The following is a 16,098-nucleotide window of genomic DNA, read 5'->3' on the forward strand; positions in this document are numbered from 1 at the left end:
TTGGTCTGAGGGCTCATTCAAATGAGAACCTAAAGCATGGCCCAAGGAACATGAGCCCATTCGAGCCCAGGCTGACTTGTGCTAGTGGGGCTCACATTAGCACACAAAAAGTTGTGTAGACACTGCGGCTTGGGCTGTCAAGTCCCCTTCCCCCTGACGCTCGAGAGCCCGAGCCACAATCCTAGTGCAAGCCCCAGGCTGGAAGGCTGGCTCCCAGATGCAGTGTAGACATACCCAAAAAGGGACTCTGCGGGGCCTGTTCTGCCCCACACTGCCCAGTAAAGCCATTCGAGCTGCAGTCAGAAAGCAGGTCTATGGCAGCTCCTTCCTCTTTCTCTGGGGCGTGGGTGGTCCATGGGCTTCCACAGCTTTTCCACTCATGCCATGCTTGGGGTTTGAAGTTTAAGGGCTGTCCTTTTGTCCTTCTAGAAAATAAACCTCACCTGGAGAGCTGTTGAGAGACAGACTTTGTATACTGGGAGCACAGGGAAACACTGTGTAGCCCTGTCTGCCTTTCAGCAGAGCTGTACAAGCTCCCAGACATCCCTCTTTCACTGACTTGTGACTGGAGGAGAACCCTCCTGGCAGTATTGGATTAAGACAGGATCAGATAGGCGGGGGGGACCCAGATTTTACAGCCCCACCCCTGGAAATACATGACTGGAGCTGTATATTGACAGCCCAAGAAACCCATCAGAAGAGTCGGTGCCTCTGATTAGGGTTGAGTCACGCCACCTTTGAGCTTCATTCTGAGTCTGCCTCTGGGCGTTTCGACTCAGTTCTGTTGCAAGCACCTGAGATCTGTTCTTGGCTTAAGCCTCGGTTAGTCTTGACCTTCTGCACACTGATCTCTTGTTTCATTAATCACAGCATTCAAGGGGAAAATGGGGCATTGTGATCCAGAATGTCCTTTCAAGTTGCTCTTGCCTTGAGCCATTGGAGCTCAGACTCTCTCTCCCCATGTGGGTGTCTGCCACTTGTGCTGGACTTGTCTTAGGCCAGGGAACGATGTGGCTCATATTAACCTATCAAAGGAAGGGTCCCTACAAGTCTGTGCAAGATGTCCTCAGGGCACCCATCTGTGTGTTTTCCTCAATTAATTAGACGGAGCCTGCTCCCTGTTAGACGCTGCCTCAAAATCTGGACAGCTCCTAGATTGGCAGGATCCTGGTTCTGATCCTCTACTCAACCGTCTGCTTTCCCTTCGGAAGAGGCGAATGAACTCTTTGCTGCCCTGGAGGCACTGTAGGCTGGGGACCCCATTCACTCGCTCATCCCATGGGCTGAGGGAAAGAGTTAGATCCAGTCACCCTTTCCTATTGAAAGGCTGGCTGTCCCTTTCCGTGTGTGTCTGGGCTGTGATTCCCAGCTGCGGAACAGAGGCCACGATTCCTCTCTGCAAGTGGGACCTTGTGGGGAATGCTTCCCCTGCTAACATGGAACCTGACCCAAAGGCCATTGAAGTCAGCGGGCATCGGATCAGGCCCTTGTTCTCCATGCCAGTCCTGGGACTGACGCTGGGTTATCGTATTGGGCGAAGGTCGGCATTCACTGCTAGAGTACACCATCCTGTGACCCGGCCCACTGGCCGGATTTAATCCATCCCTTCTTGGGTAATGGAACTTCCAACATAAAATGGTCTACGGTCCTCACAAAACGTGCCCCACCCCTGGGCCCTGTGGTCGTCACACCCTTCTCCCAGGGCTTTCTACTGTCTCTGTTCCCTTCTCAGGGGCCAGGACTCCTGGAGTTTTCCCCTCGATCCTCTAACAGAAATCCCAAACCAAAAATATACAGACTCAAACTAAATTCTACCCTTGGCCTCTCTTCCCTCTCTGCAGCAGTGTTCATCCACCGAGCACCTCCTAGGGCTCCCTCCCTGGTCTTCCAAATCTGTGCTTTGTTCAGGGCTCACCTCTGGAGCCTGCTCCACTCCCAGTGGCTGCTTTGTCTCTCTCCTGTCCTCGTGCCAGACTTCCCCACTCAGGATCCCTGAGCTTCCTCCTCTCTCATCCCAGGGCCTGACTGCAGAATCTGTCCCTTCTGCATTAAACTTCCTGCTTACCACCCAGCCCCTTCTCAGCTGGCCATGGTCTCTAATTAAACCTGGCTCTCTCCCTCTACCCCAGGTGCCAACAGGTAACACAACTGGCCTCTCAGGTCCCCATTAACCCTTTCAGGGTCTGCGTGGGGTACACACCCCATCGCAGTGGGCCTTAGCTTCTGATCCCAGTGCTGGAATATGCACGGCCCTGCCACGCTATTTCGGGAGTGCCAGCGTTGTGCTTTTGGGGAAGGCTGAGACAGCTGCTGATGGGGCATAAATATAATGACTGCTCTGTATCAGGAGCAGGGTTTTTTAAAGCCGCTTTGGCTGCTCGCTCTGTGTCAGGTGGTGATCCCGTGAGGAGGCCACATTTGTCCGGGCTGCTTCTTTCCCCTCTGAGGCAGATGGCCAGAATGATGTCACACTAGCAGGTTGTGTTAGCTATATCCTGGCCACTCAGGGTTGTTCAGGTGGGGTGGAGGAGTGGGGAAGGCTCCAGTAACACCAGACAGCTTGGAGAGGAGGTTGAGAAGAACTGCTGATTCTCACCAGAATTGGAGACAACCTAATAGAGCTGGCTGGAAACCAGCCACCCCAGGTGCCTGGGTTGGCCATTTTCCCCCTAGGAAATGGAATGACACATGAGGCATCGCGGAGTGCTCGGAAATAACCTGCCGTGGGAGAAGTTCAGGGTTTAGTCTGGTTTGGTTTATTTCCCTTTTGACGTAGATGTCTCTGCTATCACGTAAGCCAAAGACTGCCGCGCAGTCCTGCTTGAGCTATCCTATACATTCCAAGGGGAAAAACTCTCTAGGATGAATCTAGCAAGTCACTTTTAATAGGACACACTGTACGCTTAGCACCAAGGAATAGGATGGATGTGAAAACCACTGAAGTACTGATAACAGGGCTCAAACTGAGCCTAGGGAGCTACTCAGTTACATACCAAAGAAAGGATGGAACACCACGTAAAAGCATTTAATTCCTGCATCAACTATGAGCTTCACCTTACCATCATCTCATTTATTTATTCTTTGTATCTAGCACCTCTGGGATTTGGAGATCCACTGTGCTGGGCACTGTACAAACACCTCGGTTCTATGGACAACCAACTTTTGCCTTTAATGCTAAATTTGACTGAAGCCTCTCTTCTCCTCACTTTCGCTGCCATGTGAACTGAACTAACGTTGGATGATACATTTGTAGTTGCTAGGGTCGCCCATCAGGGATTAGGGACCCAGTGTGTTAAGATAGGCCACCCTTACCCATAAAGAGCTTCCAGACGAAGTATATGGTGACAGCCGGTGCGTTGAGTTTGATGGAGTTACAAGGCAATGGAGTTTGAGCAGGGATGAATTTGGCTGGATATGCCTTGACCAGAACCCAAACCGTAGAGCAGAACGTGTGTGCATGCGGCTTGAGCCTGTCACTAGGTATGTCCCCCTCCCCCGAACTCTGCTTTCAAGATTCAGATTGCTTCCAATAGCTCACCATTGTTACTTCACTGCACAGTGGGTCTCTCGCAGCCCCTGAGGCCTGCCTGCCAGAGCTTTCATCTCTGCATGGGCCAAATTCCGCTGCTTATCACTTAGTGCAAACATAAAAGCCAAGTCTGGTTGATGCAGGGGCTTGTTCCCAGCTAATTTCCCAGCATAAGATCCCACTCGTCAGCTCCTCTGAGTCACAGACACATGAGTAAGAGAGGCAGTAAGGTGAAGAAGGCTTTGCCATAGTAACGCAAGAGCTTTGTCATCACATTAGCATTATCTGAAGGCCTAACTATGAGCTGCTTCTTCAGACAATAACATACAATTATTGAATTGTTCCCTTGGCACAAATTGAAGCTCTGACAAAGTTCTTCCCGAGGGAGCAGAGATTGCCGAAAGAATGGGGTTACCGCAGAAGTGGGTGGGTCAGCTCAGAGGGCTCTTTGGTTCCATTTGTAATGCCTCTGCTATCATGTAACTTCTCAGGTGCTTCCAGCCTCTCCTTCCCAGTTCGATACAAAGTGGTTAAAGCGGCAGTGTTGCCAAGCAAAAGCAGTTTGTGGGGTTTTTATCCAGTGGTTTTTGAGTCTATAGAGACAGGGGGAAGACACCCCCCCCACACACACACCCCACCTCGAGATCCAAAGGTAGAGTTCGCATGCTGCTGCAACCTTCATTTGCCATCCATTTAAATAAACGTTCTAAGTACGTCATTTGAGTGGGGCGAGCGGAGGGAGCAGCAGGTGACGGGCATGTTCCTACTGGTTATATTTATTTCCGTAATGACCCTGGGAAACATTAGCAGAGACGAGACTCTTGATTCAGGCCAAACAGTTTATTGGAAGTAGCAGTGTGTGTCAAGACGTGCGTGACTGAAAATCAGGTCCCCTTAAGGTGTCTCAAGTTGGGCATCCAAAAATGGAGACACCCACGATGTTGACTAAAGTTTGTCTGAGTTGCCATCTTAGTCATCTGTAAATTGGCTTCATAATACGGTGATAGATCTTCCAGGCCCAGTTTAGTTTTAAAGATAGGCACCCAATTAATTCAAATTGAGGCCAACTTCTTGATGGTAATTAGGTGTCTTAAGGTCTGAATTGCTAGCATTTATGCACACACAATTGTGCTGTCAAAATGGAGACCGGTTTTATTTTATCACATGATCGTTTGCAATGCTTTCCTGCTCTTATACTGCGGTATTGTGCAAAGAGGAATGTTTCCTTGTTGGCCTCTCCCAACAGCCTCCTAAGGGTGGCGTGCCACTCAATTAGTAAAAGTTTCGTTGGGAAACTTAGAGGGCTGGTACTCTGCACATGTATGCCAACTGTAGAGCAGGGGGTTCCACCCTAACTCACACTGAGTAGGACATTACTCTGTGAGAAGTCCCAAGGCATGAGGCACCACTCACAGTAAGGATGGCATTAAAGTTGCTCTTTCTGTCATTTCATGAAGTCTGCCCTTCTGCGGTGCAGTCACTAAGATCCAGGAGCGATAAGGGGGTAAAGAGAATCCAAGAATACGTAGCATTGTATGTAGCCTGTTACCTCCTTCCCATTGAGGATTACAGGGAAAGCACTGGCCCTGCAGGCCAAACTCTGCCTTTGGTTACTGTCGAGGGCTTAGTCTTTGTCCCTTGACTGCTTCTCCCATAGGAGAAAGAGAGGAACGCAAGGCGGAAGAAGAAGAAAGCCCCTGCCGTTCAAAATGAAGAAGCTGCCTTCCCTCCCACGGCAGAGGACGAGGAGATGGAGGTATCGGGGACAAGCGGCAACGAAGAGGAGATGACCGAGGAGGCGGAAGGTGAGACATTTGAGGGGCGGTGGCCCTGGGGGGAATTGGCTCGGGTTTGTTTGCTTCATCCCTGGACCCTTGGCTGCAGCCGAGCAGCCCTTTCCTGCCAGGGGAGGAGACAGGAGAGGCGTTTTCGCCCTGCAAATGTCAGTGCTTCCATGGGTCTCCCTAGTAAGCGTGTCTCCCGGGCGGGAGGAGTCATGCTGGGGCTCTGGCACCCTGAGGATATGCGTGGGCGATGCTTTCACACCACACCGGAGACACAGAAGCGCTGACATTTCTGGCTCCTCCAGGTTTCACGGTCGCTGGGACTGTCCTCAGTCACAGCCCTGGTCTGATTTATTTGTGGAGGCCGTGAAGCTCCATACCCTGGTCAGCTGATAGCCAGGATGCCCTCAGGCTGAGGTGGGGGTTGTTTTGATAGGGGTTTGATTGGCAGCTCCCGTCGTATGTCTCCAGGAGTGGGAGAGCACGGACAGTGCCAGCCTTCCCCCACTGCCTAGCTCCAGAGGGATTACCCACAGACAGGTGGTTTATTTCCACAGCCCATTTATGCTTTGGCCTCTCTTAGACAGCCCACCGGGAACCCAGTTGGTGCCATTTTGGGGGATAGAATTTTTGTTAGTTTCACTTTCCGCCACTACTGCTCCTGGCCCAAATTATCATTGCTGCCCTCGTAGGACAAAACCTTGTATCCTCGGACTGATCCCTTGAGCCCCCTCCCTTACCACTGGGCATCTCTGGGCTGGTCAAGGGTGTCATCTTGCATATCCTTAGGTTTTCCATCTCCCTAGTGAAGAGTCTGCAGTGTTATTGGCCTCCAGTCCCCACGTCGCTAGGCCTTGCGCACGTCTAGACTTTTGTAACTCAGATTGGGTTTTCTTTTAAATAAAGGCCTGTTCAAGCTGCGTGACCCCCAGCGAGGCGAGAGGGTTGGAAAGCAGGTGCCGGGGTGGGGTGGGTAGGAGCAGTCGTGAGGCAAAGTAAGCGTCACTACCCTGTCCGCTGCCCCAGGCGATGAGTCACCAAAGCATTCGAGCACCAGGCATAAGCATGTTCTTCAGTTAAGTGCTTTGCTGAATCAGGAGGGGTCTACCTCACATGCTTTAAGTTAAGCCCAGGTTGAAGTGCTTTGCTGACTCTGATCCCCCATGAGCGAACCAGCAGGAGGGCTGGGAGAGCCAAGACTGCCCCGTTCTCTCTAGGGCATCGCTTTTCTGACTTTTCTGACCTAAACAACAAACAACCCGTGGCTTCTGCTTCGGAAAGTCGTCCTCCTTCGGGGCAGCAGCACGTTGAGTAGCTTCTAAGCCACAGGGTCAGCCCACCTCTGCATTGTTTAATATCTTCTTTCAGGCAGGCAATTTCCACACTCCCGTTGGAGCAGAAGAAAGGAGCCAACCGAAAGTGACAGTTTTAGCTATTTCTGGCTCAGAAACCTCAACCGGGAGTTTGGGAAAACGTGTGTAATTTACGGCAATGGTCCCATTTGACTTTTGTCAAAGTAATTTAATAAGTTAACCAGCGGTGCTGACACCATGCTGAGTCCTGGCCTTGGAGACCAGGCTAATGGGACTGGAAATGGCAAATCTTTTCAAGTCATTGTTGAAAGTGACTCACGATAAGGCAGGTTCCAGGTAAGTCTGCGCTGGGTGATCTGTGACTCACAGACCTGGTGTAAGATGTGGTTCTTGCTCTTTGTGAGAGCTGTTCAGAGTAAAACCATGTGTTTTAAGATTAAAGACCGATCTCTTGACACACTTAGAAGCTTTACATTATTACGGCTTCAATTCTCGTCTCTTATTCATCCTCTGAGGCAGGTGGGACTATATTTCTGAAGTGGGCTACTGAGCTGAACAAAGCTGTAAGCCAAGTGGATGAAATGTCACAGGAGCAGAAATGTCAGAGCAGCAGTACGCTTGAGCAGTTTGCCTAGCTCCCCTGTGACATTTGGGGATGCATTTTGGTGTAATGAATACCTACCGGAGGGGAGGGCTTTGGATGAATTTGTTGCGCGATTAATTGTCTGTGTCCGGACGACCTGGTTTGCAAGCGCAAAGTGTACGTACGGCTCACCTAACGCTCCAATGAATGAGGCTCTTGTAGCAAAGGCAGGCTTGATCACTAACTGTAGTGTGCACCTCACAGTCCGTGCTCATCTCATTTGCAATTCAGCTCCTCACGCTCGCAGCAGGCTTGCAATATTGGGAACGAACACATGGAAATCTAAAGCCTGGTTGAACCAGAGGCGAAATCTCTGCAGACATCTCTTTGGCCTCAGCAGACTGCATGTCCCTTTGGGAAGGGAAGCGGGTGCATTTCTGAGCAAGGCTTTGGCCAAATACACCATAAATCTCTGTCCGGCCTAAATACTGTAAATTCCTGGCCCATAGTCCTTGGGTGACTGTGTTTCACTGATTTATTATAAGTAAATAAACATCAGGGAAGGCTGAAATTCCTATTGGCCTTGGGGCATTTTTCTGCCAAGAAAGTGGAATACTTTGGATGTGCTCAGACGTAAAGCTATCAGAATACTGTTCCTCTGCGTCCATCCATTTTGGATATAACTTGAAAGCCTTGCAGACCGATAACCATCTGTGTCTGGAAGGAATTCCACCTTCCCTCCCATCCTTACAGTATTGAGGGGGAGAGCACTGCCCTTAAATCCCAAAGCAAGTTCATGTTGACCCTACACCTCTGACGTTCTGAGATATTCTGAGAGCCCTCAACTCCCACTGATAGAGCACACCCTTTCCCTTGGGTCAGGAAGTCCCTGAAGGAGTTGCAGGCCATCTTTCCAAGGCACAGGTCATTCCAAATATTCCTCCCTTTGGGACAAAGAAACAAAAGCCGTGTCTGCTCTGAAACGCCTCCCTGCATCTAGACGTGAGTGTTTTCAGCTCAGGAGGAAGCCATTTCCCATAGATTTGGGGATGATCCTGGATGCTTAATTATTAACCTGTCCCGAAACTCTGGGATATTTTTCCTTCGGCAGACCCTGATCTCCTTTCTTTTCATATTGGCTGCTAAAAAACGTGTGGAAGGCTCCTTCTGCTGCCATGGATTTCTTCGTGGCTGGGCCGTGGGATGGGGGAAGGCTGGTATCCATAGTCACAATGATGCAGTCCTGGGAGGCAAGCAGAGAGGTTGGAACCTTGGCTTAGGCCTTGATCAGACTGGAACTGGCCCCGATGCCTTGATGAGGGCTGGTTGGAATTTTGAGAACGATGCAAAGAAGAGCAAAGGGAGCGATTTTAAATGTTGTCATTGGATCATAGGGCCAACAGACAGCTCCCGCCTGCCTGGTTTTAGACGCAGTGTTCTGGCTCTTGGATTCATGACCCTGTCCCTTGGTTTTTAAGGCTGGGCTCCGTTATTTGAATGGCACCCAGCCTACAGGATGCACTCAGCCCAGGCAGAGAGAGGAGCAAGCTTCTTTCTGTCCTTGATGTGTCATGGACAGTGTGCGGATCCCAGTGCTTTGCTGTTCAGTTCAGAGACTGGGTAGGTTGACGTTTTTGTGTGGGGTAGCGGGAACAGGAGACTGAAACATTCCGTGTTTGCTCCTGTATAGGGCAGGTAGGGAGAAGGTCAGACCACAACACCACTGAGGGGGGAGTGCAGAAGAGATGAGGAAAGTAGCCAGGAGGCTGAGCAGGTGTCCCTGTCCCACGCAGCTAGGGCGGGAGCCTGGCGGGAGCTAGACCTGAAGGGTGTGCCTTGGGGGGGACGGGCTGGGGCAGCTGGTTCCAGGCTGAAAGCGCGTGACCCTAACACACATCATATGGGAGATGGGGATTTGATGCGTCCGCCTTGTTTTACTCCCAAACACAGTCCTGTCTGGCTGGGCACTGGTGTTCTCCAGCTGGGACAGGGGAGAGCAACATGACTGGGACATATACAGGCCAGATTTTCAGCTCCCATAGTTCCCCGTGGAGGGAAGGGAAGCATGTGAGTCGGGGGAGAAGAGATTCTCCATGGGAGCTACTGGGTGCTGAAAATTTGGCCACAAATGTCTCCGTGGAATGCACTGTAAAATCTCCCTTCGTCTTGGGGGTTTGTTATGGTGTGTATAACCCATAACTGCATTGTGATGGGGATTCCCATTGGCCTGCTGTTAAAGCACTGGACTGGAACTCAGGAGAGCTGAGGTTTCTTCCCAGCCCTGCCATTGGTCTGCTGGATGATCTCAGGCAAAGCACTTCAGGCCTCAGTTTCCCCAGCCATAAAAGGGAGCTAATGATGCTGCCCTCCTTTGTAAAGCACTGTGAGATCTACTGATGAAAAGCGCTAGATAAGATCAAGGCAGTGTCCATTTTTGTTTCTTGACATTTAAGTATAGTGATTCGGGAATGGGCCAAGCCCGTGGCTATTGCTCTGAAATATGGGAAAATCAGATATAATGGCTCAGCTCCCAGCCACCCAAAGCCTAAACCCAACTGATGGAAGCTCTGAAATCATTTCCGCCCCTGGCAGTCGGGTCCCTCTGGGCCGTTGCTGAATGAATGTGCTGAAATGTAACGTGCTGGATGCTGGAGAAGGAGAGGGGGGAAATGATGAACCACATGCTGTCGTCTGCTTCAGGTGGGACGTTGACACTGGTGATTTCCAAATGTAGGTCTCCATTCTTGCTGCCAGTTGACACTGGTGCATCCTGCTTCCCCAGTGTGGTTACTCCAGCGTAACCGGGAAGAGAATTTGGCCTTTCGTAGGGAATGAAAGTGTTTCACAAAGCTGGGGAAGTACCTTCCTTCTTGTGTCTGCCTCATGTTTGTGTGTTAGATGTTAGTAACGAACGCTATAGAAATTGATTCTGGTTTGATTTCCTTTCAGCTGCAGTAAATCACAGCTCGGATACTGAGAGCATTCCCTCGCCGAGGCCTGAAGCCAAAGAAAGTGGAGAGAATGGGCCCAAGCCCACGCCTGGGCGAGACTCCGGTGCAGAACCTGCCCTCAAGGCAGAGGATGCTGATGCTGTTACTGCAGCTAATCCCACTGCTACCACCACCCCGCAGCCCCAGGAGGCAGCTGCCGAGCCAGCCAGCAGTGAGGAGAAGCCACAGGAGGAGCTGGTGGTAGACGTGGTGAAAACGGAGGAGCCAGAGGAGAAGCCCAGCGAGGAGCCCTGCAAGAGCGAAATCAAAAAGGAGGAGAGCAAGGACTCCCCAGAGAGAGACAAGGCGAGCGAGAAGAAAACGGAGAGCGTCAGCAGCGCGGCGGGAGAAGAGGCGACGTCCAAAGCTGAGAAGAAGGAGAGTCATAAACCAGGCAAAGCCGCCGGGCTCAACCCCGACAGCGACTCCAGCGCCACCTGCAGTGCGGATGAGATGGACGAGCAGGACGCCATGGACAAAAACAGGTAAGAAGAGGTGCCTGGGGAGCAGAGCCGGCAAAGCAGGTTTGGCAAAGGGGCCGGATAACCTCCCTGCCCGTGGAAGCCTTGGCAGCTGTGTGGCTGGAACGCCTCTTGCAGGGGAGGTCATGTCTCAGGACGTGGGATGTCAGCAGCTCGTGCTGTGGCTGGGGAGATCTTTCTCCCAAGTATGGTGATGGGCCAGCGTCAGGGGTGCATGACAGATGAGGTCTTTCCTGAGAAGTGCCAGTCATCGGCCATGGCGGAGCCAGGAGGCAAGGAGAGATCCCGTGGGGTCCTTCCGCAGTCCCGTAGCCCTGTCTCCGTCATGCCTACCATACAGAAGCTGATCGTGCCAGCCTTGTTCAGGCTGAGGTGCACCCACTCCACAGAAATCAGCGAGACCATTTGCGGAGTATGGTGCTGCTCTGGGTGAGGGTGTGCGGAAGTGATTGGGGGCCTAAGGCGCAGAGCAGAAAGCTCCAGACTCCTGGGCGCTTCTCCCAGCTCTGCCTCTGACACGCTGTATGACCTTGGGCAAATCACCTCACCTCTCCGGGCCTCTATTTCTCTATCTATAAAATGGGGATGATGATAGGGCTTGCCTCCCTCACAGTGAGCTTGACAGGCATTATTAACTGATGTTTGGACCCCTAAGATGGAGGGGGGCGACAGAAGTAAAGGGGGGGGGAGAAGCATTTTTATTAATTAGGTCTTTATCCTGAACTAGCAATGAGTGCATTTGCTGACCAAGTAAGTAGTTCCCATCTCTGCTGCCTGCCATCCCCATTCTCATCGGGCCAGCCCTTGTCGAAAGCTCTTTAATGCCTGTGTCTTTGAACCTTGTGCTGGCAACAGCTTCTGAAGGGAAAGTGGAATAAAGGGCACTATGCTGCCCTGCTGTGTCACAGACCCACTATAGACGGCTGTGGACAGCAGTAAGACAGAGGTCACTGGCTGCAATACGCTCCTGTCCTCTATCGCTAGCAGGCTCTTGTGACCTGGGATTTGTGGCTTATTGCATAGACTCAGTCAATTTCAGTAAGGGCCAGTGGGCAGTTTCTCCTTCAGTGGCTGCATCCTGTTTGCAGGGAAGGAGCTGCGTTGATCTCTCACTTACAGCATGGAGAGGGGATTGGGATCTGAATTGTTCCTGGGGTGGAGAGAGGCATTTAAACATCTAGACATTAATTATCTGTGAGGTAAGCAGGGCAAGTCACCGGCCCACACATGCTGCAACTCTCTACGCCTCTGCCATGATGAGTGTGATCGGACTTTTAATGGGATCTCCCGTATTTTCCCCCCTAAACACTGGGGAAATGAAGACATGGCTCCTCCCATAACACAGTGTGCCCTTGTTACCAAGAAGGCTAACGGCATTTTGGGATGTATAAGTAGGGGCATTGGCAGCAGATCGAGGGACATGATCATTCCCCTCTATTCTACATTGGTGAGGCCTCATCTGGAGTACTGTGTCCAGTTTTGGACCCCACACTACAAGAAGGATGTGGAAAAATTGGAAAGAGTCCAGCAGAGGGCAACACAAATGATTAGGGGGCTGGAGCACATGCCTTATGAGGGGAGGCTGAGGGAACTGGGATTGTTTAGTCTGCGGAAGAGAAGAATGAGGGGGGATTTGATAGCTGCTTTCAACTACCTGAAAGGGGGTTCCAAAGAGGAGAGATCTAGACTGTTCTCAGTGGGAGCAGATGACAGAACAAGGACTAATGGTCTCAAGTGGCAGTGTGGGAGGTTTAGGTTGGATATTAAGAAAAACTTTTTCACTGGAATGGTGAAGCACTGGAAAGGGTTACCCAGAGAGGTGGTGAAATCTCCTTCCTTATAGGTTTTTAAGGTCAGGCTTGACAAAGCCCTGGCTGGGATGATTTAGTTGGGGATTGGTCTTGCTTTGAGCAGGGGGTTGGACTAGATGACCGCCTGAGGTCCCTTCCAACCCTGATGTTCTATGATAACTTGGGGCTGCATGTGGAGACAGGGAAGCAGCTGCAGGGTGTTTTAGATTAGCAAGGAGGTGAATATTCAGGATTTTCAGGGGTGTGGCCAGACTTCTGGAGGAGGCAGCATTCTAGCAACTGTACCCTCCTCCCGGTTCCACGTGCCCTCCCCCTCAGCCAACCGATCCCTCAATCCCCAGCCCTTGAAAGATGTAATTTATAAAAACAAATTCTAAAATTGATTTTCCATCACTGGTCCCCTCTGCCCTCCCTCAGCAGCGGTTGGTTCTATGGGTGAGTGGGAGCCATCTCGGTTCCCTCCCCTCCCCTTGTGAAGAATTGCTTTTGAGGAGGGGCCCCTCGCGATGGGAGTTGTCCCCCCACCCACATACACAGAGCCAGGGAGGTGTCCCAACTCCCCGTGGGGAACTGGTTTGTGGGGGAGGGGAAGCCAGTTTGACAGGAAAGCAGGATGCAGGGGCGTAGTGAAATGACTCACCAGTGCGGCGCCTCCTGCTGGTTGTCCTGAGAATTAGGTTGATTCCAGCTCAGAGCACCCTCTGCTGGCTGGTGGCTCACCTGCCTGAGGCCCCCGTGTCCCTACCAGACCCCGATGTCCCTTACTCTGGAGTTCTGCCCCAGCAGTACCCCCACTCTCTGGGTCTCCCCTCCCAGGGGAACCCCCAACCCTCTAAGCTCACCTTACCTCAGTGGCTACTGCCAGTTGTCATCCAGCCCCCCATTCACTGGGGCAGACTGCAGTCTGTAATGGCCGCTCATCATTGGACCTGCTGCCTTTGCCTACTCCCAGGCTGTATCTCGGCAGCCCCAGTACCTTTTTGGGCCTTTACCAAGGCCTGCAGCCTGGGGGTTTACCAGGCTGGAGCTCCCCACCTCCCCTTTGCCCTTCCCCAGCACTGCTCTGCTTCAGGTACCTTGCTCCCAGGCAGCCAGCCCTTCCCACTCCAGGGCTAGAGTGAGACTCCTCCAGCTCCTGTCCCCCAGCCCTCTTATCAGGGCCAGCTGGGCCCTAACTGAGCTGGCCACACCTGTGGCTGCTTCCCCAATTAGCCTAGCTTGGCCCCTTTTAACCCCCTGCCTATCGGAGTAGGGCATGTGGTTCAGGGCTAGGAAGCTGGTACTGAGAGCTAATAGCCTGGCTGGCCCAAAGAATGCGAAAGCAACAAGTTCCCCTCGATGAGCCTGCCCTCTCCAGCGTGTACTTGAAGGAGACATGAGCTCTTTAGGCTTTGCTGCTGCACTTGCATGGAGCCTGGTGAGGTTATTAGCAAGCACTTGTGAGCACAGTTCGCAGAATAGAGTCAAAGATGCTGTTCGTACTTCCTGTGGGAACGGCAGATTCTGCTGCAAAGCTGCTAAGAGATGGGGCTGCGGGTGAGTCCTGGCCGTGCTGCCTAAGGCGACTCTGACAGTGCCGTAAGGCTGGCCCTGTCGCTCTTGGCTTTCCTGCTGCAGAGTTCAGGCCTGTTTGAATTTGTTGTTTCTCCTTTAGGCAGAGGAAGGAGCCTAGCCTCCCTCCTCCCCGCAAACCCCATACTAATCCCCGTGAGAAAGGGGGAGGGCAGTGCTCAGGTTGACTGTTAACCCAGCTTCACACCACCACAACAGCAGCATTTATCAGCTTCCCGGAGCCAATCGAGGGAACCGCGCTTTATCCCAGGCTCCCCCCAGAGGCAGTCCATATCTGCCCTGGCAAACTAATATCAGTTTTCAGGGACGTTAAACATTAAACAGGCTTCCCCCGGGGCCTTGTGCCACTCCGCTTAGCAGCCATTGTGCTGAAATATGGGACATTGCAGGGATTCAGGGCTTGGCTGTCTGGGAAAGTTTGGCCAGTTATACCTGTACAACTAGACCAGTTTAATTATACTGGTATAACTCCCCATGTGGACACGCTCTTACTCTGGGATACAAGTAGCTTCTTTAGTCTTTAGAAAGCAACCCCAGCCGAACTGGGCAATCCTTCTTCTACCAAACTGACTGTCAGCAGGGGCCGTTTTACTAGATTACCTACTCTGCAGTCAGAGGCCTATACCTGTGGGAAGGCTTGGCTTTAGAAGATGGCGTGAGAAGGTTGCATCGAAGCCGTGGCACGACGGGCTTCAGTGCAGCCTGTACCATGCACACCCCAGCCCCTGGGGACATACTTGGGCAGGTAGCCCATGTGCCGCAGCTTCACGACTCGTGGTGCTGGGGCCAGCCAGCTCAGTGCATGCTTGCTGCAGTCCTACTCCGTCGCCATCCCCTCTATCAGTTCGAAGGCGCACCTTGACTTGTACCCCGGGTGGCTTTCCTGTGGAGATAAGCCCTCGGCTCTGATCTTTACTTTGGATTGGTGAAGAACCTAGCCATCTTCTCTGGGTGCAGTGTGTGTGTGTACACACGCGTGTGTATGCAAACACCTGCACACACGGAGCTTTGTCTGCTGGGATGCTGGAAGCTGTTTTCTCCCTCTTTGCTCTCTGCTCCAGTTATAAGTGCATTCAGTGGTTTAAAGTGTTTTGCTTTCTCCTTCAGGTGGGGGTGGGGTAGCTTTGCAGGATGAGGAGGGACGGGGGAGGACCAGGCTGGAGGAGTGATGCTTAGGGACAGCTGCGCTGGCTGCCCTCCATCGTTCTGCAGGTCGTGCGACTCAGTGGCAGGCCAGGGTAAAGATAATCACAGCTTTAACTCTCCAGTGTTAAAAATACAGATAATTGTCTTCATATATATCTCTTTAAAAAGGCCACTAGCTATGCCAGTGGCGAAGTTCAGCTGTCGGTCACACTAGACGTAAATGAATGTGTGATGCCATGCGGATTTAGCCATTGCAAGTTTACAGCTAGCAGAGAAACCAGGAGACTGAGTTGTAAAAGTTACAGGAAGGCACTTACCACCTGTGCTTGGTAATTATGTGCCCAGGAGACATGGTGCCAACCACTGTTACATTGCTACCCAAGTACCTAACACCTGCTCCCTGGCAGCACTGCCGGGGAAACGGGGCCAGTTCTGCAACTGTTCATAGGCCTCTTGACTTTTTGCACCGAGCCATGAGGCTAAGTATTTGAAAGGTTTGAGTAGGAATTTAGATTTACTACACTGATGCCCAACACTGTTTACTGCAGTGCATGGATTAGTATTTGGGGGGGTTCTCTGCAGTAGAATGAGAAATGACACCGTGATAGAACCCTTCATATGGATCCACATGTCACACTCTTACAGTTTAGTCCCAATCTTCCATCTCATCCTTTTCCTGGGATATGTGTGCACCTAGCCAATGTTCATCCCCCCCCTTCCATGGTACTGAATCAGGCAAGAGATCCATAGAGACCCTGCATAAACTTCCTTCCCTGATTTTTTCCATCGCTCAGCTCTTCGGGGCTTGGTTGTCAATGTCTAGAGCATGGTTTGGGAGACCCAAAATTAACTATGGAAGGTAAGTGTAGGGGTGTGTGTGTGTATAAG

At 51.7% G+C, this 16,098-nt stretch overlaps 1 protein-coding gene across 20 annotated transcripts in view; it reads left to right on the plus strand.

The window, feature by feature from the left end:
* NCOR2 (nuclear receptor corepressor 2) overlaps positions 1 to 16,098 on the plus strand; it is a 412,043-nt gene that overhangs the window by 324,546 nt on the left and 71,399 nt on the right. For all 20 annotated transcript variants that reach the window (XM_073313442.1, XM_073313441.1, XM_073313453.1 and 17 more), the window contains 2 exons: positions 5,187 to 5,334; positions 10,159 to 10,684. In XM_073313442.1, coding sequence (XP_073169543.1) covers positions 5,187 to 5,334; positions 10,159 to 10,684 — 674 coding nt within the window. The remainder of the gene's footprint in view (positions 1 to 5,186; positions 5,335 to 10,158; positions 10,685 to 16,098) is intronic.

This window comes from Lepidochelys kempii, chromosome 15, assembly GCF_965140265.1.
Source record: "Lepidochelys kempii isolate rLepKem1 chromosome 15, rLepKem1.hap2, whole genome shotgun sequence".
Classification (NCBI taxonomy): domain Eukaryota; kingdom Metazoa; phylum Chordata; order Testudines; family Cheloniidae; genus Lepidochelys; species Lepidochelys kempii.